General features: G+C 33.2%; 2 protein-coding genes across 2 annotated transcripts; one reads left to right on the top strand and one right to left on the bottom strand.

The window, feature by feature from the left end:
- Nucleotides 1–1,489: 1,489 nt before the first annotated feature.
- Nucleotides 1,490–8,557, top strand: LOC123667528 (BUD13 homolog). Its single transcript, XM_045601414.1, has 7 exons — nucleotides 1,490–1,592; nucleotides 1,686–1,799; nucleotides 2,684–2,867; nucleotides 3,887–5,240; nucleotides 6,180–6,273; nucleotides 6,775–6,959; nucleotides 8,313–8,557. Exons 2-7 carry the CDS (start codon nucleotides 1,699–1,701, stop codon nucleotides 8,483–8,485), a joined length of 2,091 nt encoding a protein of 696 aa, XP_045457370.1. The 5' UTR covers nucleotides 1,490–1,592; nucleotides 1,686–1,698; the 3' UTR covers nucleotides 8,486–8,557.
- Nucleotides 8,558–13,656: 5,099 nt separating this feature from the next.
- LOC123667558 (protein FAM98A) lies at nucleotides 13,657–22,934 on the bottom strand. Its single transcript, XM_045601441.1, has 10 exons — nucleotides 22,897–22,934; nucleotides 21,797–22,029; nucleotides 21,126–21,265; nucleotides 20,154–20,289; nucleotides 19,311–19,465; nucleotides 18,384–18,584; nucleotides 17,602–17,674; nucleotides 16,587–16,752; nucleotides 15,812–16,035; nucleotides 13,657–14,809 (listed from the first exon to the last, which is right to left on the bottom strand). Exons 1-10 carry the CDS (start codon nucleotides 22,932–22,934, stop codon nucleotides 14,709–14,711), a joined length of 1,467 nt encoding a protein of 488 aa, XP_045457397.1. The 3' UTR covers nucleotides 13,657–14,708.
- Nucleotides 22,935–24,239: the final 1,305 nt, after the last annotated feature.

A 24,239-nucleotide genomic window follows, 5' to 3' on the forward strand; every position in this document is an offset into this window, starting at 1 on the left:
CCATGTTGATTTAATGTGCGTGAAATTTAACTTCTTAACATATAAGAAGTTATAATTGGAAAATAATTCAATTTTAAAGATGTAAATTAGCTTATCGTAATTATTTCCATTGTAAGATCGAGTGTTAATAATTATTTTTTTTTACATTTTTATGTTTTACTTATTTTCTGACTAACGAAGAAAATCAATTTCTGGTTAATGAACACACGGCTTTAACTGTTTCACTAACCAGAAATATACACACACGTTAAATATTAAGAATATCAAAAATTTATTTTCATAAAATTTATACTATCTCATTGGTATATATTATACTCGTACTATATCAATTTATATACAGCACTTTAAAATAGTATTCTATTTATAAAAAAATATTGGCATAGTTTTTAAAGCCTTTTATAAAACAGCCACACTTATGATCCAAAGCAAAGGCTTTGGACTAAATGAGGCGGATATCCATCGTATAAGTTTTTAAGTATGGAATCCCAGAGAAATCGATAGAATTTTTACTGGGTGTACCGATTTTAAAGATTTTTAATTTGATCGAAAGCCGATGTTTAACCATGTAGTCACATTTAAATTTCATCGAGATCTGATTCCAACTTTTGGATTAATCTTTACTAATGCGTATTCACTTGACTATTGTTTCGTCTACCTACGTTGTATTACTTGTCGATGTAATTGAAGTCGGTTTTTTTTTTTCGTTTGCCAGCAAACACAATTATTTCGTCTACCTACGTTGTTGAAATGTAATTATAATATGTAATTCCTAATGTGTGGGTAACACAATCTCAAAGATTTTCATTGTAATATGAAACTTTGAATAGTTACGGGTTTCTGTAAAGAGCTCACTATAGACGGCGCCACGGTTCGCTTAAACCGAATATAAAAATCATCATATCAAAAATTTCGATCTAGCGGGTACATCGTTACATAGCTTAATTGGCTAGAGTGCCGACACGGTCAGTCGGAGACGCGGGTTCGAACGCCGCTGGAGCGGTCAATTTTTGATATGATACTCAAAAATGTTTAGAATACCTATGTTGTATTACTTGTGGATGTAATTGAAATCGGTTTTTTTTTTTCGTTTGCCAGCAAACAGTTATATTTTTTCAAACGATAACTAATAAGATAATATTCAACATTATTGAAACTCGACGAAAGAATCGAATATAAAAATATATTTAGTGTCGAAACTTTGCAAACATTTGCTGAAATACTATTCTATCTTTCGAACCTTATTCGATTTCATAGGAACATACGCTGCTTCAAAAATAGTCACTATTCCATTGATAACTATACCTTATCCTTTTTTCATTAAATTTTGATAAACTAAGTAAAAAAAAAAACATTAAAACACTCTTATATTTATGTTCTTAGTAAAACATTTTTTGACTTAAATGACTAGATGTATCGTTTTTATTCATTGAAGTAGTTTGAAGTTTAAAACATCGATTTCTATAGATTCCATAGACACCCCTCCCAATATGTGTCAAATCAAAAACGCCAAAGTCAATGTCAAGCTACGGTAAACGTAAAACGCGTTGTTTTCGTGATTAATTATTGTTTTTAAGAGAAATATATAATAACAAATAAAAACTCCCACGTGACATTGGCGAAATGATATGTGTCAAACTGACACAACTAAAAGCCATTAAGCAAAGAACTAACTAACTAACTAACAAATAAAAACCAAAAATGTCAACAGGAATAGATCAGAAAGCTTATTTGCAGAAATATTTAACTGGTAAATCAGCTGATAAAAAGAAGAAAAAGAAAAAGGCAGTAAAAGGAAAAGGGTATGATATATCCTATGTTTTTCACATTATTTTTATCAATAAGATACTTCATGCTTCGGGTAAAGATAGTAAAATTTAAGGTATTGTTACCTGTTAGCGTAAATTATTATGCTATATTGTTTAATATCTTGTTCATATGTACACTAATTACTACCCCTTATGAATACGATGAATTGAATTGTTTCTAATTATTCATTTATAGTCTTATTTAAGGAAATTTACTGTACAAATTATTTATAGCTTACGAAAGTCATAAAATAAGAATTGTTAATCAGTCTTCGTTAATAACCGGGAGTGCCAAGAATGGGGTCAGTTAGAAAATCTTCAATATCTTCAAAAGTACCTGACCTAGCTTTATGAAGAGCTTTTTATTTTTAGTTAATGTAAAATAAATAAAAATTTGAGCCTTCCCAGCGTGGTGACTATGGGCAAAACACATGAGTTCACGCCCTTTTTTGGCGCGAACTTGTGGAGGCCTATGTCCACCAGTGGACTGCGATGGTGTGGTGTAAATAAAAATATACAGTTTATCCAATATTTTCGTAAATGTAGATTGGTTATAGATGTGCTGTTTTCACACATTTTAGTCCTTAATGTAGTGCGAGCTTGCAATTCTGTTATTATGCAATTTGGCATACTTTCTACTTGGTTTTTGAGGTTATGCGAAATATTCTGTTATTCCTCTATAGCTCTCTAGCTTCTTTCATCACTTAGTGTGATTGGTCCAGTGTATATGTTCATATTGCATAACCAATAATTATAAATACTGCTTAAAATGTTTAAACATACGTGTTAACATATCATCTATTGTCTAAATATCAAAAATTAGTTCTTAAAACAATTATAATTTTTTTCTTAACTACTTTTTGAACTTTAATTTTCAGTTTTAAAATTATCGACGATGACATAGATCTTACAAAACTACGACCTTTAGACACAGATGAGTTGGACATTTTGAACGAAGGTGAGGACGCTCCTCAAATAGCCGGTATCATTGATGAGAGGCCAGAAGAAATTAGGAAGTTAGAAGACTTTAAAACATCTTCAAAATGGCGAGTAATCAATCAGGTATACACAATACAATACAATATAAATATACTTTATTGTACAACCAAAAACAATACACATGCAACTTATAATCCTGCTTTGACCTATTTTAGTTTTGTTTCAACCCATACTCAATCATATATCATACTTTAATTTTTTTTTTAATTTCTACTTAATATCAAACCTGTAAACAAATGAAGTTATGGTACTACTTTGATATTTGAAAAATCAAGTTTACAAGAATAGTCAATAGTAATCGAATTTAAATGAAATTACAGTTTCAAGTATTAAACTATTCTTTCATTTTATTTTTCTTAATTTCTACTTAATATCAGACCTGTTAGCAACTTTCTTATAGCTTTCAGCTTACCTCTTCGCCCATGGAACATGGAATATTTATATGGAAAAAAATATAACCTTTGTTGCTCAGTGATAACCTAGCATGTACTGGTAAAAAAATTTGTAAAAAGTCCAATAGTGTTCTAATTTACTCATTTATCATTCACAAGTACGCACTAAAAATGGCGTGAACTCATGTGTGTTGCCCATAGTCACCACGATGGGCAGGCGGGTTGGTGATGGCAGGGCTGGCTTTGTCGCACCCAAGACGCTGCTGCCCGTCTTCTATCTATTTCAAAGCCAGTAGTTGGATGGTTATCCCGCCATCAGTCGGCTTTTTAAGTTCCAAGGTGGTAGTGAAACTGTGTTATCCTTTAATCGCCTCTTACGACACCCATGGGAAGAGAGGGGGTGGCTATATACTCTACTGCCGTAGCCACACAGTTTACTCATTACAAACATTCTAAAATATAAAAATGTAAATTTTTCCTCTATAAGTATATATTATTATAAATACAGATTAGTTTTAATCTTTTATGGTCAGTAAAACTATGATTTATATGTAAAATAGGATATTTATGATTGTTGTTGATCATTTTAAGTTCTTGATATTTTAGCACTTTTGCAAATTCTATTGTCATGGGTGTACTGAATTTCATTATAGTAGCTGTGCATGTCCAACTAATTTGAATATTTTTCAGGACGATGGATTTAACAGTAAATTGAAAGTAGAAGAAGTCAAACGCAGTAATAAAGAAGTTGAGAAAGAAAATGAAGTTGTTTTTGGGAAAATGTACAGTGATTCAGAAAATGAAAACAAAAACGACTCTGACCCTTCACCACCAAGAAACTTAGAAAGAAATCAAACACAACAAAGTAAAGGCAACTGCAGTGATAGCGATGCTAGTCCACCACGTAAAAAAGATAAATCAAAGGATAAATATGATGATTCTGATCCTTCACCACCGAAAAGTTCTAAAAGACAAGTGCAAAAAAGTAGGTCAAATCAAAGCGATAATGATGCAAGTCCTCCGAGGAAAAAGACCTATAAACAAGTTTCTAAGTCTTATGACTCAGATGCGTCACCTCCAAGGAAAAGAGAAAGATATATTGATTCAAATAAACAGTCATCATCAGGACAAGAAAATAATAAACTAAAAAAAACTAGAAAGCAGAGTCGGTGGGGTGATTTTGAAGCACAAGAGTATTTGAGAAGATCGACAAGTCGAGACATGTCCCCAAATAGATCAAAAGATAAATCTAATGATAGATATACATCTAAACAAAGATCACGAAAAGATTATGATTCAGATCAATCACCACCTAGAAAATCAAAACGTCAAACTAATTCACAGGATTCAGATGCATCTCCTCCTAGAAGAAGAAAATCACCAAAGAAAAAAAATGTAGATAAATACGAAAAAAACAAAAAGAGAGATTTATCACCAAGAAATAAAAGAGAAAAAATACAGGATAGAAAGACAGAGAAGTATGACAATGATTCAGATGCATCACCCCCTAGAAGAAACAGAAGTAAGAATCCTAATGAAAAAAGGATAGAAAAGAGGTATGAAAATGATTCAGATGCATCACCGCCTAGACGAGATAGAAGTAAGAATTATAATGAAAGAAGGATAGAAAAAAGATATGAAAATGATTCAGATGCGTCACCACCTAGAAGAGATAGAAGTAAGAACTATAATGAAAGAAGGATAGAAAAAAGGTATGAAAGTGATTCAGATGCATCACCACCTAGAAGAGATAGAAGTAAGAATCCTAATGAAAGAAGGATAGAAAAGAGGTATGAAAATGATTCAGATGCATCACCGCCTAGACGAAATAGAAGTAAGAACAATGGAAGGGATTATAGAAATGATGAACCACCGCCATCAAATAAGAAAATGGCAAAAACTTTAGAAGGCAAAATGGCAGGTTTGCAAGATGCAAAACAATTAAAAGAAGAAAATCAAGCATTTAGAGTACGCGAAGATGAGGCTTTTAAGAATATGACTGACGAAATGTCAGGAAGAAATGCTAAAGCTGTATCTAGGAAAGGTGAGTGAAATATATATATCATCTTGTTTTAATTACTAATTACATTTTTTTATTAATTTTTATTCTAATCAGTATGATTTAAGACAAATTTCTAAACATATAGGAGTCCCATAACTTTGAAGTCTCTTAAAATATTATTTTTTTCAGGCGTAGAAACAAAGTGCCAATTTTTTTTTTCTACTTTACTATTGACTGTAATAAAAGTACTGCTACTAGTCAAGCCTTAGTCTATTTTTATAGTTACATAAATACTAATTAATTAATGCTGTGTGGCTACGGCACTAAAGAATTTAGCCACCCCCTCTCTTCCCGTGGGTGTCGTAAGAGGCGACTAAGGGATAACAAGGTTCCACAACCATCTTGGAACTTAAGAAGCCGACCGATGGCGGGATAACCATCCAACTGCTGGCTTTGAAATACACAGGCCGGAGACGGGCAGCAGCGTCTTCGGTGCGACAAAGCCAGTACTGCGGTCACCAACCCGCGTGCCCAGCTTGGTGACTATGGGCAAAACACATGAGTTCACGTTATTTTTGGCGTAAACTTGTGGGGGCCTATGTCCAGCAGTGGACTGTATAGGTTGTAATGATGATGATGATGATGATAAATATAAAAAAGGTTATAAATTCTACGTTTTAATCATATTAAATTTAAATTGAAAATAACTTAAATACCCCTACTTATAAAATTAACTTGTAGGAAAATGAAAAAAAAAAACCTTATCTTGATATTTTTGTATCTAAGTATACCTAATAAAAATGTATTTTGGCACAATTGTAACTATAGTAATGTCTAGAAACTTCCTTCAAATGAATTGAATATTTTATAACCTTTAATGTTCCACAAGACTACATATGAAACTACTAACTGAAATCTTTTCTGCAATAATATATATGTAGTTCTAAATAATAAATACATATTTTATATTTTTTGTATTAGGTAAGAGAGAAACATCAGAAGAAAGACAGAAACAAAGGGAAAAAGCAGAAAGACAAAAAGAATTGGATGAAAAATATAAGAAATGGAGTAAAGGGTATGTACAATACATTTTTTTTATTCTACAAGTACATCAAACTGGACTATATTGCTTGTAAAATATCTCACTACGGGCAAACCTCTCCTAAATAATTAACAATAAATATTCTAAGATCTTCGAGGTAAGTAATAGGCAACCCAATGGCTGTACATTCTATACGTTTCAAACTATCAAGTCAGATTTTTTTTTAAATAATTAAAAATAGTCAGTCCAGATTTTTTTAAGCAACCCACTTCTAATATATTATCTATTATACTAAATTAATTATAAAGTATGTTTCATTCCATTATCAGCTCGGTGAAGGTCGACTTGGGTTCAGATCTTCTACTATAGGAAAATATTAGAAATATGAAATAATCTTAGTATTTAAGAGTATGGATTCTTTCCAAAATGTACCCACTGTTGTACAGTACAGATATTAAAATAATTTCTAAAAAAGTCAATCATCAACCGAGGTAGAGCATAGCAGGATAATTATATCCTTTATTCCTATTTCAGTATAAAACAAATCGAGGCCCAGCAAGCAGCAGTACAAGATTTCATACATGAGTCAGCCAAACCGCTAGCTCGGTACAAAGACGATAGAGATCTAGAAGACAAGTTGAAAGATATAGAGAGAGACGGAGATCCCATGTTACAGTACATAAGAGATAAGAAGAGAGAACGGGGAGAGCTGGGACCAGGTATGAATTATAGGATATTAACCCTAAAAATTTAGGGTTGGCCGTTGGGTCAGTCAGTTCAGCCTATTGCAGACCACTGCTGGCCATAGGCCTCCCCAACTTCGTGCCAGACATCCCGTTTTTCCGCAATCCTCATCCAGCTCACACCGGCATTCGTATGTAGATCGTTGGTCCAACGGGCCGGAGGACGTCCCACACTGCATTTGCCAAGACGCGGTCTCCACTTAAAGACACGTCTGCTCCAACGGCCATCAGTCCTGCGACACAGATGACCAGCCCACTGCGACTTCGACTTGCTAATACTGTGGGCTATGTCGGTTACTTTCGTTCTCTCGCGGATAGTCTCATTTCTAATCCTATCTTTGAGAGAAACCCCAAGCATAGCCCGTTCCATTGCACGTTGAGCGACTTTAAACTTGTGGACCAGTCCCTTCGTCAGTGCTAGTAATTAATAAAATATAAGAACAAATAGTCATTAGTACGGTCATTTTTTAACCGATCAGAACTTTTGACTGAGTGAAGCGATTTCTTCGCTCCACTCAGTCAAAAGTTCTGAAGTAACATACATAAAAAAAAAATAGAGTCGAATTAAGAACCTCCTCCTTTTTTGAAAGTCGGTTAAAAAAGCAAAAAAGTGAATGCTACTATCTAATAATATAATAATAATATAAATAAATAATAAACATATAAATAAATTAATTAATAAATAAATACACAAATAAATACATACCCATTACATTATGTTACAACAGTAAACAGTAATGAATCTTTAGTAGCAAAATCAACTAACAATTTATAAATTACTACATTAAAACATTCGGTACATTACAGACTTAAGTAAAGTATTAAATGTTATGCAATAACCTAAAGTGGTGTCGTAAAAGGCGACTAAGGGATAACACAGTTCCACTACCACCTTGAAACTTAAAAAGCCGACCGATGGCGGGATAACCATCCAACTGCTGGCTTTAAAATACACAGGCCGAAGACGGGCAGCAGCGTCTTCGGTGCGACAAAGCCTGCGGTCACCAACCCGCCTGATCATCGAGGTGACTATGGGCAACATCCATGAATTCACGCCATTTGTAGCGCGAACTTGTGGAGGCCTATGTCCAACAGTGGATGGCGATAGGCTGAAGTGATGATGATGATAATAGTTAATTTTATTCACTAACTCGCTGAATCGGAACTGAACTCAGTGCCGCCATTTTTTGTTTTCGTGAATATATCTTTTTTTATAAATATAAATTATATTAATATAATAATTTGCCGCAGTTGTTCGGAAGTTCCATGTATATATTTCAGCGATTCCTTTTTATTTGTACACATCAATTAATTTATTAAATTTTGCAGAAAAACCAACATATAAAGGTAATTTCCCGCCAAACCGGTTCAATATTCGACCCGGGTATAGATGGGATGGCGTCGACCGTTCAAACGGATATGAGAAAAAATATTTCGATCAAATCAGCAAAAGAAAAGCACAAGAAGAAGAAATTTACAAATGGAGTACTGAAGACCTTTAAATTATTTTTATACATATTTTGTTGATTTAATGTTAATAGTAGATAAACTAGTATTAAAATGTTTTAATATTATGAACGCATTTTTACTAAACCGGTCCTTATATAATCTGTAGTAAATCAAAGGGAGAATGTATGTAACTCAATGTATAAATTATAAAACAAATATTGAAAAAAAACACTACTTTTTTTACTACAAAAATACATAAATGTATTTATAACCACTGAAGGCAATACTTGATATAAATAAATAAGGTAAATAAACAAATAAATAGTCTATTTACCGAAGAAGACTATATAGTATATAGTCTTCCAAATATTTCAGTACGTTTTATTTCATCAAATAACGCAAGTGAAACCACAGGACGCAGCTAGTATAGAATAAAACTAATAAACACTTAAAATAATTTTATTTATGAAATATTAACATACTACGAACAGGTAAAAAACATTATTAGTGAAACATGTTAAATATTCTTCAAGGCAATACGATGTTGTTGAATTATAAAAGGCTTTCTGTTAAAGACTGATTATTATTATTTTAAATGATAAAAATAAAAGAAATAAGATAACACGAATGTTCATGACAAAACTCAGTCTAATATTTTCAATAAAATTAATGACCGTTTTACGAGTAGCACAGTATTTTTACATCCAAAACTAAAATAAATTAAATTATAATAAATAGTGATTGCGTTTTGGTACTTAGACCATACAAGACAAAAAAAAAATCCAATAAAATCTTAGTTTTTAACCTAACTCTTAACAAACTCTTTAACCTATTAAAAGCAAACAAAAATATTAAATAAAATAGTTTTACACAATATAATTCCTATATGTATAATCATAGTATATATAATCAAATATCACTTAATAGTGAAAAATATTTATTTCTATTGACAAAACTTATTACATAGAAAAAAAAATTGGTGTGCTTTAGACCACACGACTGAAGTAAAACTTTTTTTAGCTCCTCCAATAGTCAGTAACATTCTTTTTGAAGTTTGAAGTAACAAACTTCTTTACGCACGCTTGACTTGGGAAGTTATTGAATACGTGACGTGAGCGTTACGAAAAGTGTGATCGGGCGAGACGAACGGAGGTTGAGAGGAAGATAGAAGTTACTTAAGATAGAGTTTTACTTCAGTCGTGTAGTCTAAAGTCTACTCGTTTTTTTTACTTTATAGTTTTATTGCTACGTTACATTAGTATTATTTTAATTATATATTAATATGAACATTGAGATAAGGCTATTCAAAGGATAACTTGTTGTTAAGGCAACAGGCAACATTCAGGAAGTAATTTCAAAGTGTACACTAAATAATGGGCCAAGGGAAAAAAGAGGTTAAATCACTAATGAAACTTTTCGGCAGATTTTATTACAAAGTAAACTTTGAATGTAAGAACCTAAGAGGATAATAATCTATATATATATATATACAGGTGTCCCAAAAAGTAGTGATAAGCGGAATTCCAGAGATAGGGCACCCCTTGGGGTATCCGAATCACCCCTATGTATGTTCAGCGATTTTGCATAGTTTTCGAGTTATGAATTTTTTTATATGTTTTTGAGAATTTTCCACCTGAACAACTTTAAAAATTTCTAAAAAAAATAATTGAAGACTTTTTAGAATTTTTGTTTTTGTATCTAAATAGTCATGAGCTGTAGCTTCCCGCTTAAAATATTCAGCTTCTTAACTTTGATGGAAATTGTGAAAATCTAAGTGTTAAGTGAAAATTTTACGTTTTGAGAACTAGGACTTCGATTTTCAACTTAGAATTAAAAATCTAAACAGGCGATTTTATGGTTTCTAATTAGGCTTAAAAACTTTTCCAAAGTCTCAGCTTTCATAATCATAAATAAAAAGTTGCACTTGATGGGGCTACTTTTGCTAAAATTTGCCTTCAAAGACATCAAGGTGGAAAATTCTTAAAATTACCAATTTGAATAAAAAAATTTTTTTTGCTCAATTTATTATTCCTTTAAGGTTAAATAGTTTTGTCGGCGCTCTAGCTGGGTCATACGTATAGGATTCGTGCGGAGGAAAATGATATAACCGTAGACTGAGTGATATGGTTCCAAAACGATGGTGCTCCATGCCACTTTGCAAGAATAGTCAGACAACATTTAACAGAAAGATTTAGAGACAGATGGATCGGCCGTGGAGGGCCCATTGCATGGCCGCCGCGGTCCCCAGACTTGAATTCAATCGATTTCTTTGTCTGGGGATATTATAAAGAAATAGTTTACGCTAAAAACATTAGCAACGTAGCGGAGTTAAGACGAAAATTGAGGCAGGCAGAAGAAACAATTAAAAACAACAGAATAGCATTCGAATTTAAGACTCAAAGAAAACTTTTTAAGACGATGTAGAACATGTATCGAGCACGAAGGTCGACATATTGAAAACTTTTTATAATAAATCATTTTAAGACGATTACTTTTCGTTTTATTAATTAAACCTAAATAACCTCCAAATATTTATTAAATCTTCGATCTTAGTTTTCTTACAATCTTTTGGTTGGTTAACAGACTAATTAACTCTTACGAATGCTATTCTATTGTTTTTAATTGTTTCTTCTGCCTGTCTCAACTTTCGTCTTAACTCCGCTACGTTGCTAATGTTTTTAGCGTAAACTATTTCTTTATAATATCCCCAGACAAAGAAATCGATTGGATTCAAGTCTGGGGCCATGCAATGGGCCCTCCACGGCCGATCCATCTGTCTCTAAATCTTTCTGTTAAATGTTGTCTGACTATTCTTGCAAAGTGGCATGGAGCACCATCGTTTTGGAACCATATCACTCAGTCTACGGATTTATCATTTTCCTCCGCACGAATCCTATACGTATGACCCAGCTAGAGCGCCGACAAAACTATTTAACCTTAAAGGAATAATAAATTGAGCAAAAAAAATTTTTTTATTCAAATTGGTAATTTTAAGAATTTTCCACCTTGATGTCTTTGAAGGCAAATTTTAGCAAAAGTAGCCCCATTAAGTACAACTTTTTATTTATGATTATGAAAGCTGAGACTCTGGAAAAGTTTTTAAACCTAATTAGAAACCATAAAATCGCCTGTTTAGATTTTTAATTCTAAGTTGAAAATCGAAGTCATAGTTCTCAAAACGTAAAATTTTCACTTTACACTTAGATTTTCACAATTTCCATCAAAGTTAAGAAGCTGAATCTTTTAAGCGGGAAGCTACAGCTCATGACTATTTAGATACAAAAACAAAAATTCTAAAAAGTCTTCAATTATTTTTTTTAGAAATTTTTAAAGTTGTTCAGGTGGAAAATTCTCAAAAACATATAAAAAAATTCGTAACTCGAAAACTATGCAAAATCGCTGAACATACATAGGGGTGATTCGGATACCCCAAAGGGTGCCCTATCTCTGGAATTCCGCTTATCACTACTTTTTGGGACACCCTGTATATATATAAATTTCGTCTCACGATGTATAAGGGCGATAAACTGCTGATCCAATTTTTATCAAATTTTGTAAGCATCTGTAATTTGGTCCAACTTGGGAGATAGGGTAGTTTTTATCCCAATTTGACCCGGGAGGTGGCGCTGCTATCGGTATCTAAGCAAACAAATTTGGTAGCTATTTTCCGGGCAGGACATCCGCCGGTCCGCCGCTAGTATCAAATAAATTAAACCACAAAATAAATCATATGTAATATGGCATATTATTTTGATAATTGTTAGTTTATTAAGGGCCTATTTCACCGGTTGCAGATAATGCTATTTGTGAAAGTTTTTAATGTTTTTTTGATGTATTTTTCTTTTTTAGCATAGAATTCCACTATAATTATGGTATATTTCTAATATTTCTATTCGCAAATACGAATCTAAGAGTGGCAGTTTGTTCATTGAAGTGAAACAGGTCCTAATTTAAATAATTCGATCTCGTGCTGTTAAAGTTTCTTGGTAACTTATGTGTAAGATAAAAAAATTCTACAACGGGTGAAACAGTTATTCATTTGTGTTAAAAAGGCCATTACCTAAAACACTAGCAAAATAAAGGTAGGCAAGGGTCCTATTTGCGACTATTTTAAAACTTTTTTTTTTAAGTGACTATAAAACTTCCAAAAATACTACTATGGCATAATGCATATGATAATACTCATGAAGAGTTATAAAAATATAACAATCAATCAAAAGTTATTTTTTGTGACTTAACCCTTTTTTAGCCTCCTTCAAATTAAAACTTTTAAAAAAAATTTACTACATACTTTTATTGAGAATTAGAATTAATTAATATAATAAAATTATAAGTTTCACTCTATTTTATAAAATAGTCTATTACAAATATGTGGTTAGTATGTTATCAGCTTGGCTTAAGCTATATAGGCTGTAAATTATAAAATAAAATAAAACAAATGGGCTTACTTCAAATGTTGCTTGAAAAATTATAGTAAAGTGGACTTGACTAGTCTTGATAATTACCTCCTGAATAATATTTTTTTTTTTATATTTAAAAGGCTACCCTTGTCCTAAACGGAGAAAGATAACCAATCAAGGCTAAATCATCAATCAATTTAAAAATTTCTATAAATTTGACAAACGCCTAAGTTATCAAAGTACATCTTCATATCAAATTAAACTCTAGCAGTCTAGCATATTACTCAATTTGCAACGGATGCTAATTAAACAGACTTATTTTTAATAGCATTATTTGCCTCTAAAAATCTACATTGTCTTCTAAATTAATAAGTCAGCCACATATAACGAACGTCTGAACGATACTATATAACCACTAGTTATCTTTTATGTTAGCCACTACAAATACAACTCAGCACGTTGGTTATTTTTTGCATCTAAATTTGTAACATGCATTCAAGCAATAAACTTCTAAAATATTAATATATATAACATCAAATAATATGTTCTAATATCTTCTAATTTTTTAACTCTGTACGTTTAAAAATGTAACTCATCCCACATTAATTGATCATCTTCGCCCTTAGCGGAGGCTGCCTTTCATTCGCGCCTCTGGCTTCTAAAGGACACTAAGGGTGGGGCAAACAAGACAACATGGAGTTGGGGTGAGCTGATTCCGTTCTGTGACCATTTTGAGGCATAAGTTAATGTCCGGTAAATTCTACCCAAATTAAAAAAAAATGACCATTGAGTTTGTTGCAAGCGCGTGTCTACGTTAGAGCTTCCGTAGCACCGGAGATGTCACGGAACGAAATTAAGTCAATAAACTGTCTAATTTTGAGCTTAGGTCTATGGGATTTCTTTTTTTTTTTACAAAATTGCAATATGCATTGCCTTGTCAAATTGCGAGTGTTATGGGGAAGTATGGTGGAAAACTATTTAATCAGATAAAACAATTGCAATAAGAACGCACGAACGACGATAAACAAATACACGTGACTAACTTGTCGTCGGTACATGAATCAAATGGCGCTCTCTGGTTGGTGCAATTGACGGGTCGCTGTCGTCTCGCGTCAAATAAAATAATATTATGATATATTATTTATATGCTGAGTTATAATAAATGTCATTGTCTATGGAAGCTTGAATTATATTTTTTGAAGACAGTGTTGAAGCTGTAAAACGTAAAATGGTAATAAGATATAAAATGCGTGGTCGAGTTAGTAATTTAGGTGCTATGTAAAAATAAGGACAAGTGAAAAAATTGTTGTTACCGCTTTCTATAGAATATTTAGTTGGCTTTGTAAAAAAGACGAATTAGTTTATTAGAGGTTATCTCGTTTTTCCTTTGTTTAGTTATAAAATTAGAAGTTAGATCACGTGGCAAATAAAGAAATCTTGTGGCTAGACTTATTATATCCCATTTGTAACTACAGTCTCAATTCAAATGTTAAGCCTGATCGACGTTACATTTAATGCTTGTTATGGTTATAGGCACGGACATTGAGTGCTCTGTAGTAGGCATTAAATATTTTTTTTTTTTTTGTACTGGAAATGTATTTTCAATCTATCATCGAGCGCTCAATATCCGCTGCTACACCTATAGGTGAAAGTATATAAGTAAAAAGTATCACATAGTATACTATATAGTGATCGGAATTAACATTTGTTTTTCAAGTATCAAACTGAGTCGATACTACTAAAAATATTAGTGATATCATTTTAAAAAAAAATTAAACAAAATTTTGTCTGTCTGGCAGGCTTAACATATTTGAGGTAGACTCTCAATTAATTGTGGGGGTTTAAGGAGAATTATGGCGTATATATTACGTTAAAGTTAGTAACGCCCCCTGTATCCACCTCTACGGTTGTCTCGGTCATCGTGTTCGTTTTGATATCGTGGTTGGTTATTATGATAACCTTTGTTATAACCCCCTCCTGTAAAAAAATATATACTTTAATAATAATGATTATTATTAATGCTCCGTTCCAACGTACAGAATTAGATTCGATTTGCATCCAAACACACAGCTTGGTAATTATAACTCTCACAATTGTTTGGTACATGTTTGGTAACCATGTTTGGTACAGTTAGCCCCACAATTAAAGCCCTGGTTATTATCATAAGCCCCACAATTACATCCCTGGTTGTTACAAGCTCGCTAGTCATATCCCTGGTAACTATAATAAGCCTCACAATTATATCCCTTATTATCATAATAATTCCCAACAAATATTACTCTGGTTAATACGATAACCGCTCTGGTGTAATGGTGCGTTTGCCGTGTCGACGGCGCCTAAACACCGACGGTCGCAGGTTCGATTGCAAATATGTGCAAATATTTATTTCCGGTCTGATTGTTAGTCCTTGTGGGTTTACCCACCGTGCCTCGGAGAGCACGTTAAGCTGTCGCTCCCAGTTGTTATCATGTACCCCTGATAGCGATCGTCCTTATAGTAAGTAAATATATAGTAGGGAATATATCCGCCAATCCGCATTAGAGCAGCGTGATGGATTAAGCTCTGATCCTTCTCTTACATGGGGAAAGAGGCCTATGCCCAGCAGTAGGATATTACAGACTAAAGCGTAACACGATAAGCCCAACAATTATAATTCGGGTTATTAAAAACCACCCACATTTATAGCCCTGGTTACAAGAAGCCCCACAATCACATCCCTGGCGCTCACAATTATAAAATCCTCACACTCGTATTACATTCAATATATTTTGGTTACAAACTAATAACAGTCCTGTTTGTTTGTCTTCACTGCAAACTCCGAATTTGTACGTTTTAGTTGTGTTAAAAACCCTAACATTTAGTACAATAAGCTTAATTACAAAACCTACTTCTATCATAATTCTAGCAAAAATCCTACTTATAGCTTTGATCAAAAAACATGGTTATGGTTTGTTAAGCCTATTGAATGAACTAACTCACCTTGATTAGAATAACCTTGGTTATAACCCCCACTGGTCTCGTAGCCTTGCTTGTTAGTCTTGTAACCTTGATTGTAATTTTGGTAGCCCTGGTTATAGTCCTGGTTACTTTGGTAACCCTGTTTATAATCCTGGTTACTTTGGTAACCCTGGTTATAACCACCCGGGGGCACTTCGTATGTTTGATAGTTTCGGTTTTGATTCATCCCTTGACTTGATTGTGGTCTTTGGACAAGAAATTGAAAATTTGACAAAATTTTGGTAATAAACTTTAGATGCAGGAAGAAATTTGTGCATAATTTAACCAAACATGAAGTTACAAAAACGTAATCATATGTATATATATTTTTTTTTATTAAGTTTTTTAACCCAATATAGAAAATAATATACTACACAATTTTGGAAGTACCGTTATGAGCTAAACTAAATTTGGATCAATTTTCATTTTTAACTTAATACAATTTCAATTGTAGTGACGAAATTTTCATTAGAATAAGATGTGGCATAGATTTGGTGCTCTAAGGGTGGAAAACTACAAAATAACAGTGTTAAACGGCTAGTCAAAGAGAATTTTTTTTAACAAGTTTGAATATTTCTCCAGAAACGAAATAGCCTAATGTAATGGTCGTCATAAGTTCAAAACGACATTTTTCTCCTAATATCCCAAAATACACATAACGACACACAGGAAATCTCTGTCACAAGATTAAAGCTACACATTTACAACTGCATGAGCACATTTTTAGCAACAAAATCTTATCAATTTACCAACATACCTGTGGTCACCCTGGTTGTATCCCCCCTGAACTCGACCCCCCCGGCCGCCTCCACGTTGACCCCCTCGTGCCTCGCCACCCCCTCTGCCACCCCCACGGTGTGCCTCACCACCCCCCCTGCCTCCCCCACGTTGTGCCTCACCGCCCCCTCTGCCACCCCCACGACCTCCACGATTAGCCCCACCCCCGCCGCCTCGCTAGGAAATAATATAGTTTGGTCAATAAAATTTCATAAAGCACAAATTGATATCAAACGCAACAACCCAGAAGCAGTCGTACATTGGTTACGTAATGTTTGTAGCAACGTTTTCAGGCTCCTCTTTTTTTATAAGACTAGGGTGTCAAAAAGTTGTTTTGTCTGTTGCTAAGTGGTTGCCACAACCTATATACCATAACCTATATAGATGGCTGCAAAACCAGAAGCATCACTGTTGTTCCCCAGGAGTTCTCTACCTTACTCAAACAGGAACACAACGCTGCTGAGAGCCGTATTATTTGGCTGTAATCTTCTGTAAGATTGAGGTACTTTCCGAGTCAGAGTGTTTCAAATTTTGAACAAGATGTTTTCTTCTGCCCCCTATCTATATTGTCATATCTATCTATATAATTGTCAACCTTTTTTTGTTTTTTTCCAAATTTTTTATTTATAATCCTTGTTTTATTATTGTGTTGTCATCTTTGTATACAATACACTAGTATTATTTATGTTTTCGCTATCTGAACGCAAAGTCTGATTACGTAACAATAAACTAATTTTTGAGGAAGACACTGTAGCCTGTAACACACCTTTTTTAAGCTAGCACAAGTCGCAGGGCTTCTTGATAATGTAAATTACACAATTTGAGCAAATAAAAACTATTTATTATTTATTATTATTATCTCAACAAAAGTTTTGGAACCCTACAGCTCATAGTTTAATTTATTGTATTTACTACCAACCACCCAACAACACCTCATAGTCAATTCTGTGATAGAAAATTTCTGAAGTTAAAATAATTTACCTGTGAAGGTGCACTTCTTTGTTGCCAGGAAGGCATTTCAGGGGGTGGTACTTGTTGTTCATTGGGACGACCACCTCTATCTGGAACCTAAAAAAAATTTTTTTTAATTATTATTATTATTAACAGACGGGCAAACATTGTTCTGCCATATGGAAAGGAACAGCATTAGGGGCCGTCCACAAATTACGTCACACGAATTTCACGACTTTTCAAACCTCGCCCGTTGAATCCTCTCAGAGAATACGCCGTAGGCTGTTTTTCTACTCCAAACAGGACAGGCGTTGAGCGAATTGTGGTACTGTGACAGGGGGTGGGGAGTCACATTTAAATATGTAATACATCAACTTAATTTACAGCATTGAAATATGATATTCGAAATACATAAATTAGCGATTAACTCAAAAATTGAAGTTTAAATTGTTTTATCGAATTGCCTCTTGCTGTACTTAGTATCAGAAGCCAGACCTCTTATTCCGATAATTTATTATAAATATTTACACCTATATTTGATTGACGTTTATTTTATTGATAAATAATTTATATGGAAATAAAATAATGCCCAAACTGATGTGTAAAACTGCAAAATGTGTAACGTCACACTAGGTAATGGGCGTTCTCATTAATGCGCACAGCTATGGCAAGGACGAGAGATTGGTCAAAACTTATTATTTTTTATTATATTTATATTATTAATATATGAAATTAGTGTGATATAATTTACGACTACTCTTCATCCCGAAAAAAACGAGTACTTCACGAGGGATAGAGAAAAAGTTTATCAGAAAATAAAACTCACCTTTCCAATAAGAACTTTATTAACTTCACTTTGCGTATTTTTTCTGACACTCGCGCTTGAAGTTTTTTCAACTTGTAATAAAGTCGTTCTCGCTGCTAGAAAATCCGAAAACTTAACATTTGGCTTTACTTTCAAATGTTCGCGTTTTGGTCTGTACGTTGATTGAATTTGATCTTTTTTTGCTTTAAGACGGTCTGACCACTGAAATAATAAAGTTTTTTATTAGCATGACACGATGACCCGGCAAACTTAATGCATTTTATATACACTTTCTTTTTTTCGTTAATATATAGATTTTCTTTCATTTTCTTTTAGACAATCTTTATCCTGACAAAAAAAAATCATATATTACAACCGCTTTGGTTTCGGATTCGATTCCCACTCGAGGTGGATATTTGTTTAGTCTAGTTTTCTTTGCTTGGGTTCCTGCTTACCGCGCCTCAGTTAAAAATCCGTTTAACTGTCGGTCCCGGTTGTTATCATATAATCCTGATAGCGATTGTTACTAATAGTAGAGGAATATATCCGCCAACCCGCAGTGGAGCAGCGTGGTGGATTAAGCTTGATTAAAGTGGAGTCTCCTACGTGGAGAAAGAGGGCTATACCTAACCGTGGGATATTATTATTAAAAAAAAAAAAAATTAAAAAAGGGAAGAAAAGGAAAAGTAATAATAAATAGTAGTAATTATATATATAAGTAAATTAAGTTAGCATAACTTTAAATTTTGGTCGGTGGAGTCACGTTGGGATTAGAGATACTAAGCTTAGTTTAATTAGTCCTCTAAGTTGCATATGTAGGTGCCAAAGTATCGAGAGTAACAAACAAATAATTGGAATAACAAAAGCATGGGCATTATAAGCCCGTGGGTATATATTGTTATATAAAATTCAATCAATCAAAAAGCAATAAGTAAAAATCATAAACACCTCAAAACTTTGTATAGTACACTCCAATCTAGTTATCAAAGTTTCTCTGCGTAGTCTGTACTCTTCAAACATATCGGAAAATAACGTTTCCAGTTCTTTCCAATCTTTTTCCGTCACTGCTTTATTGTATAACGGTTTACCTACTAGCTGATCACCTATAAAATATAATAAATATATTTTAACTAAACTTGGAATAGTGGAAAACTTTGAGAAATAGCTGCAATTTTACTTTTTTATATGAAATTAAAAAAAATGTAAAAAAATATATTTATGTTTTTTGATAGAGTTTATCTTTCGGATAGGCTTTTTTACTCAAAAAGTACAGTCATATTTCGATCAAATGTAAATGAGACCACACAAAAAGTACTAACTTTCGATTACAAAAACAATCATCAAAATCAGTACACCCAGTAAAAAGTTATGAGGTAGTACACAAAAAAAATAGTCCCATTATCAATCACAAAACATTAAACTTTGATCTGTATCTGATGACTTCATCTGTAACTGAGGTAGGGCACAGCAGGAAATTTCCTGCTCAAATATTGAGCAGACCGACTGGGGTAGTACCTCGACCTTACAGAAGATCACAGCTAAATAATACGGCTTTCATGCAGTGTTGTGATCTTGCTGGTGAGTTAGGTGACCAAAACACCTGGGGGGAATTGGGGATAGGGTCGGCAATGCGTTTGTAATGATTCTGGTGTTGCAGACGTCTATAAGCTACGGTAATCGCTTATAATCAAGCGTGCGCTTGTTTGCCGACCTAAGTATATTCGGATACCATTATATGTCAAATAGCTTTCATCTGGTGTAATAGGTGATTAAACAATAAATATAGTTTACCTTCTTTCTGTATGGTGTCCTTTAGTTTAGCTTCTAACTTTGTGAACAATACCTCTGGTGATATGTTCGGAGGGGGTTTGTTAAATTTCAAAGTTATTAATATATCTTTTAGATCCTTGGCTGTTGGTGATTCTTGCTAGAAATAAAATATTAATGATAACAAACGTTTTACTCATACTTTTAAATTTTGAAAAAGTTCTCAAGTTTGGAGTATGTATTATAAAAAAAAGTCCAAGTGCGAGTCAGACTCGCTCACGAAGGGTTCCGTAATATTTTTTATAAAAACGGCAAAAATAATCATGTCTGTTGTATTGGAGCCACCCTTATATTTGTTTTATTTTGATTCAATTATTTATTTTTAAAGTGAATATATAACTAAATATTCTGTGAATATTTCAAGCGTCTACCTGTTGTCATTAACAATATCAAGCAAAAACGAGCAAAAAAAATTAGTTTGTTGTATGAGAGCCCCCTTAAATATTTATTTTATTTCATTTTTTTAGTATTTGTTGTTATAGAGGGAATAGAAATACATCATCTGAGAAAATTTCAACTGTCTAACTATCAGGGTTCATGAAATACAGGCAGGTGACAGATGGACGAAGAGTGGAGTCATAGTAGTAGGGTACCCTTAGGTAGGGTTTTACCCTTTGGGTATGGAACCCTAATAAAAAATTACATTCACAGGAACACAATACTACTTAAGTGCAGTGCCTGTGATCATCTTAAAGCCTGTCTTAGTTGAACTGATCAATTTGCACATGGCATTCCAATTTACTATTATTTAATTAGTCAACGTGAGTGGCTAAGCTGATTGAAAGCAATGACTCACTATTTTCTTAAAATAGACTATACACAAGCTTCAATGGTGACTTATAGATACAGAAAATGCTCTAAAATATTAGGAATCACATCTATAATATATAATAGTATCTTTATTTAGTTAAGAGGTTAAAGAAAATAATAAAATACCATAACAATTTCCATTCCGGAATTCTGCTTATCCTTCGTACAATCAACATTGACCATTCTAGCGGCCATCAGCTCTGAGACTAAGTAATCTAATAAAAGGATTTTATCTTCTTTTGTTTGAAGTCGGGAAGACATGTGACCTGTAATTAAAAATAAAAAATCAAAAACTATATTTTATTTTCTATAATTAATGCGTTGCAATTGTCACATAGACTGTTCCTTCTAGATCTTCTATTAATGTTAGTTTATTAGAACAGAATAATCCACCAGAATAAATATAAAAATTACTACATGTGAGTAGTTTTACATTTCTTATACCACTATGGTTGTAAACAAGCACTGTCCATGATATTAAGGACATAATCACAACAGGTACATCATCGGCTTAACCCACTTAAAAACACATAGCAACGTCAGAAGCTCTGGCTTCCCAATTTGGTAATGTGTTGGGTATAGATTAAATAAACATATTTTATTATTTATATGCTTTTTTTCTAGATTTTCTTACTCTTATAATTTGTGAGCATGTCTTAATACCCCAATAACTTGCTTGATATCCAAATCCAAAATAATTTTTCAAGTCTTACGAGTACTAAGATTAGTGCATTCAGAAAGAAAAATAAACACTTACACAATGTATTATTACTATATGCCAATATTAAATATCTAACCTGTCACCAGTTTCTTGTATGGACAACCGAGTTCTTTGAGAAACGAACTCAATTCTAGCAAGAATGAGCTAGATTCATCCGGATGGTTCATCATATTGACTGTTTCTTCTAGATTACATAATTGCTTAATCTCTTCAGCTAAGATATGTACTAGTTTAGTATACTCGAGTGATTTAGGACCACCATCGAGTGCTTTAGAGAATTCAACCTCTTCCAATAAAGGGCTTTCGTACCTGTTAACAAAAATATCATTTAATACTAATTTTACTACATGGTTTTTCTTTGTATCATAAGTAGCAAACAAACACACAGACAGCCTGATAGTAAGCAGTTGTCGTGGCCTTTAGACGGCTGCATTTTTTTTTTTTGTATAGCATTTTTTTTGTATATTTAACTGAGGTAGGGCACAGCAGGAATTTCCTGCTCAAAATATGGAGCAGCCCGACTGGGGTAGTACCTCGACCTTACAGAAGACCACAGCAAAATAATACTGTTTTCAAGCAGTATTATGTTCCTGTTGGTGAGTAAGGTGACCAGAGCTCCTGGGGGGATTGGGGATTGGGTCAGCAACGCGCTTGCGATGCTTCTGGTGTTGCAGGTGTCTATAAGCTACGGTAATCGCTTACCATCAGGTGAGCCATACGCTTGTTTGCCGACCTAGTGACATAAAAAAAAAAAAAAAGCATGGGAGCCCATTTACGGGTGATATCCAGGACGCCCGGGTAGGCAGTCCTAGACCCTATTTCAGCTTCAGCACTTGGGGGCGCAATATCGACCAAACCCCTACAGGAGCATTCAGCCGCTTTAATTGGAGATTTACTATATTTATAAATATTTCTTGGTGTAATCAAATAAAACAAAAAAAAATCCGTAATCATTACGAATTTTTTCACACAGTTAATTTAGAAATTTGTTCACCGGCTTTCGTATTAGAAACAATTATACAGTTAGAAATAACATTAATTTCTAACGTTTTTAAAGAATATCAATAATAATAACATTTTTTGTAAATAGTTAGTAGGCTGTTATTGAATAACTATTATAAATACTAGAATAGTAATGAAAAGTATATCTAGATTCTTAACCTAATTTCAACTTACCCCAAATCGTTAAGGGAGTCTAAAATATCGTTTTCCATGTTTTCCTAGGATTGTTTACTTCACTTTAAAATGTATATTAAATAGGCTACACAAATATTCTCTTATCAAATGTAAATCTCACTAAATCTGTTTCAATTAAGATATCGCTGAAGTCAGCCAAAAGTCAGCCTTTGAAGTAGGCTAGCGTTGGGCGTTATTTAACGTAATCGGTTTCAATAACTAGTTACGAAGCTAATAACCATGTACGTAGTTTCGCCGATACGCATGTAACGATTATTTTACGTACGCAGTTTTTTTACGTACGCAGCTTTATCAAAAACTTGACACAACGACCGGCGCATAAGCGTTTTGCCTAATAACGTAACACAATACGCAGATACGCTTACGCGTAGGATAAAAAGAGATGGCTATAAGTACTATAGGTGCATTTTTGTTTTCGAATATGCTCATGCGATTTTGTACGTAATTACTATGAGCTTAAGTTTATTTTAATATGTACAGTTTTTTAAAGAAATTTTAATTTCAGTCATGTTTCTTTTTAAATATTTTCGAATTTACTTGTCTCGCGTTGAAGTATATACTAAAAAAGTGTGGGCTTTTGTTGTATTTTTAATTATAATGTATGTATCTCGAAAAATAAAATCAAATGAACTTCTAAATACGCCTGCATCGATTATTATATCTATACAAAAATCAAAAAATTAATTTAAATAACTCGTTTTGCAGCATGAAGTTAATTTGATTATACTATCCATCAATATTAACGTACGTAACGGCATTCGTATGTGTTACAAGTTATAACATATAACTACTTCTTATCCATAATACAAACAAAAGTAATATAACGTCGCCGTCCCGTACTGATGCTGTATACAAAAATAACTAGTTACGAAAAATAAGCAGTTTCGAAACTAGTTACGCGTATCCACGAAACTACGTGTAATCGATTACACATAAAAGACGTTACGACCCACGACTAAAGTAGGCAATAGGCATCAAGTAGGCATCACAGATTATGTATTAGTTACTACCGTAGTCATTTAGTATTGTGCTCTGTGGTAGCCGGTAGGCATGACAATCTTGACATCGATTAATCGATTCCTCAGACCAAATACATCAATTTTTTAAATCGACATGTTGTACTGAATCGCTTCAGTGAATCGATATTTCACCCTTGAAAATCGACATTCGATTTTTTCTGTTTTGGTAAAAACTATAAAATTATTTACAACTAGCGGACCCGGCAGACGTTGTCCTGTCCGGAAAACAGCTACCAAATTTCTAAATCACATATAGGAGAATCGTACCAAATTTGGAGTCGATAGTTTAAAAACGGGAATTTA

This window comes from Melitaea cinxia, chromosome 28 (genome assembly GCF_905220565.1).
Source record: "Melitaea cinxia chromosome 28, ilMelCinx1.1, whole genome shotgun sequence".
NCBI lineage: Eukaryota > Metazoa > Arthropoda > Insecta > Lepidoptera > Nymphalidae > Melitaea > Melitaea cinxia.

Coding starts and splice junctions, on each gene's coding strand:
- LOC123667528 (XM_045601414.1), top strand. CDS start 1,699: ATGTCAACAGGAATAGATCAGAAAGCTTATTTGCAGAAATATTTAACT. Junction 1,800..2,683: donor AAGGCAGTAAAAGGAAAAGG/GTATGATATATC, acceptor TTTAATTTTCAG/TTTTAAAATTATCGACGATG. Junction 5,241..6,179: donor TAAAGCTGTATCTAGGAAAG/GTGAGTGAAATA, acceptor TTTTTGTATTAG/GTAAGAGAGAAACATCAGAA.
- LOC123667558 (XM_045601441.1), bottom strand. CDS start 22,934: ATGGAAAACGATATTTTAGACTCCCTTAACGATTTGGG. Junction 18,585..19,310: donor GTACTATACAAAGTTTTGAG/GTGTTTATGATT, acceptor TTATTATTTCAG/TGGTCAGACCGTCTTAAAGC. Junction 16,753..17,601: donor GCCTTCCTGGCAACAAAGAA/GTGCACCTTCAC, acceptor CTAATCGTGGAG/GTCGTGGGGGTGGCAGAGGG.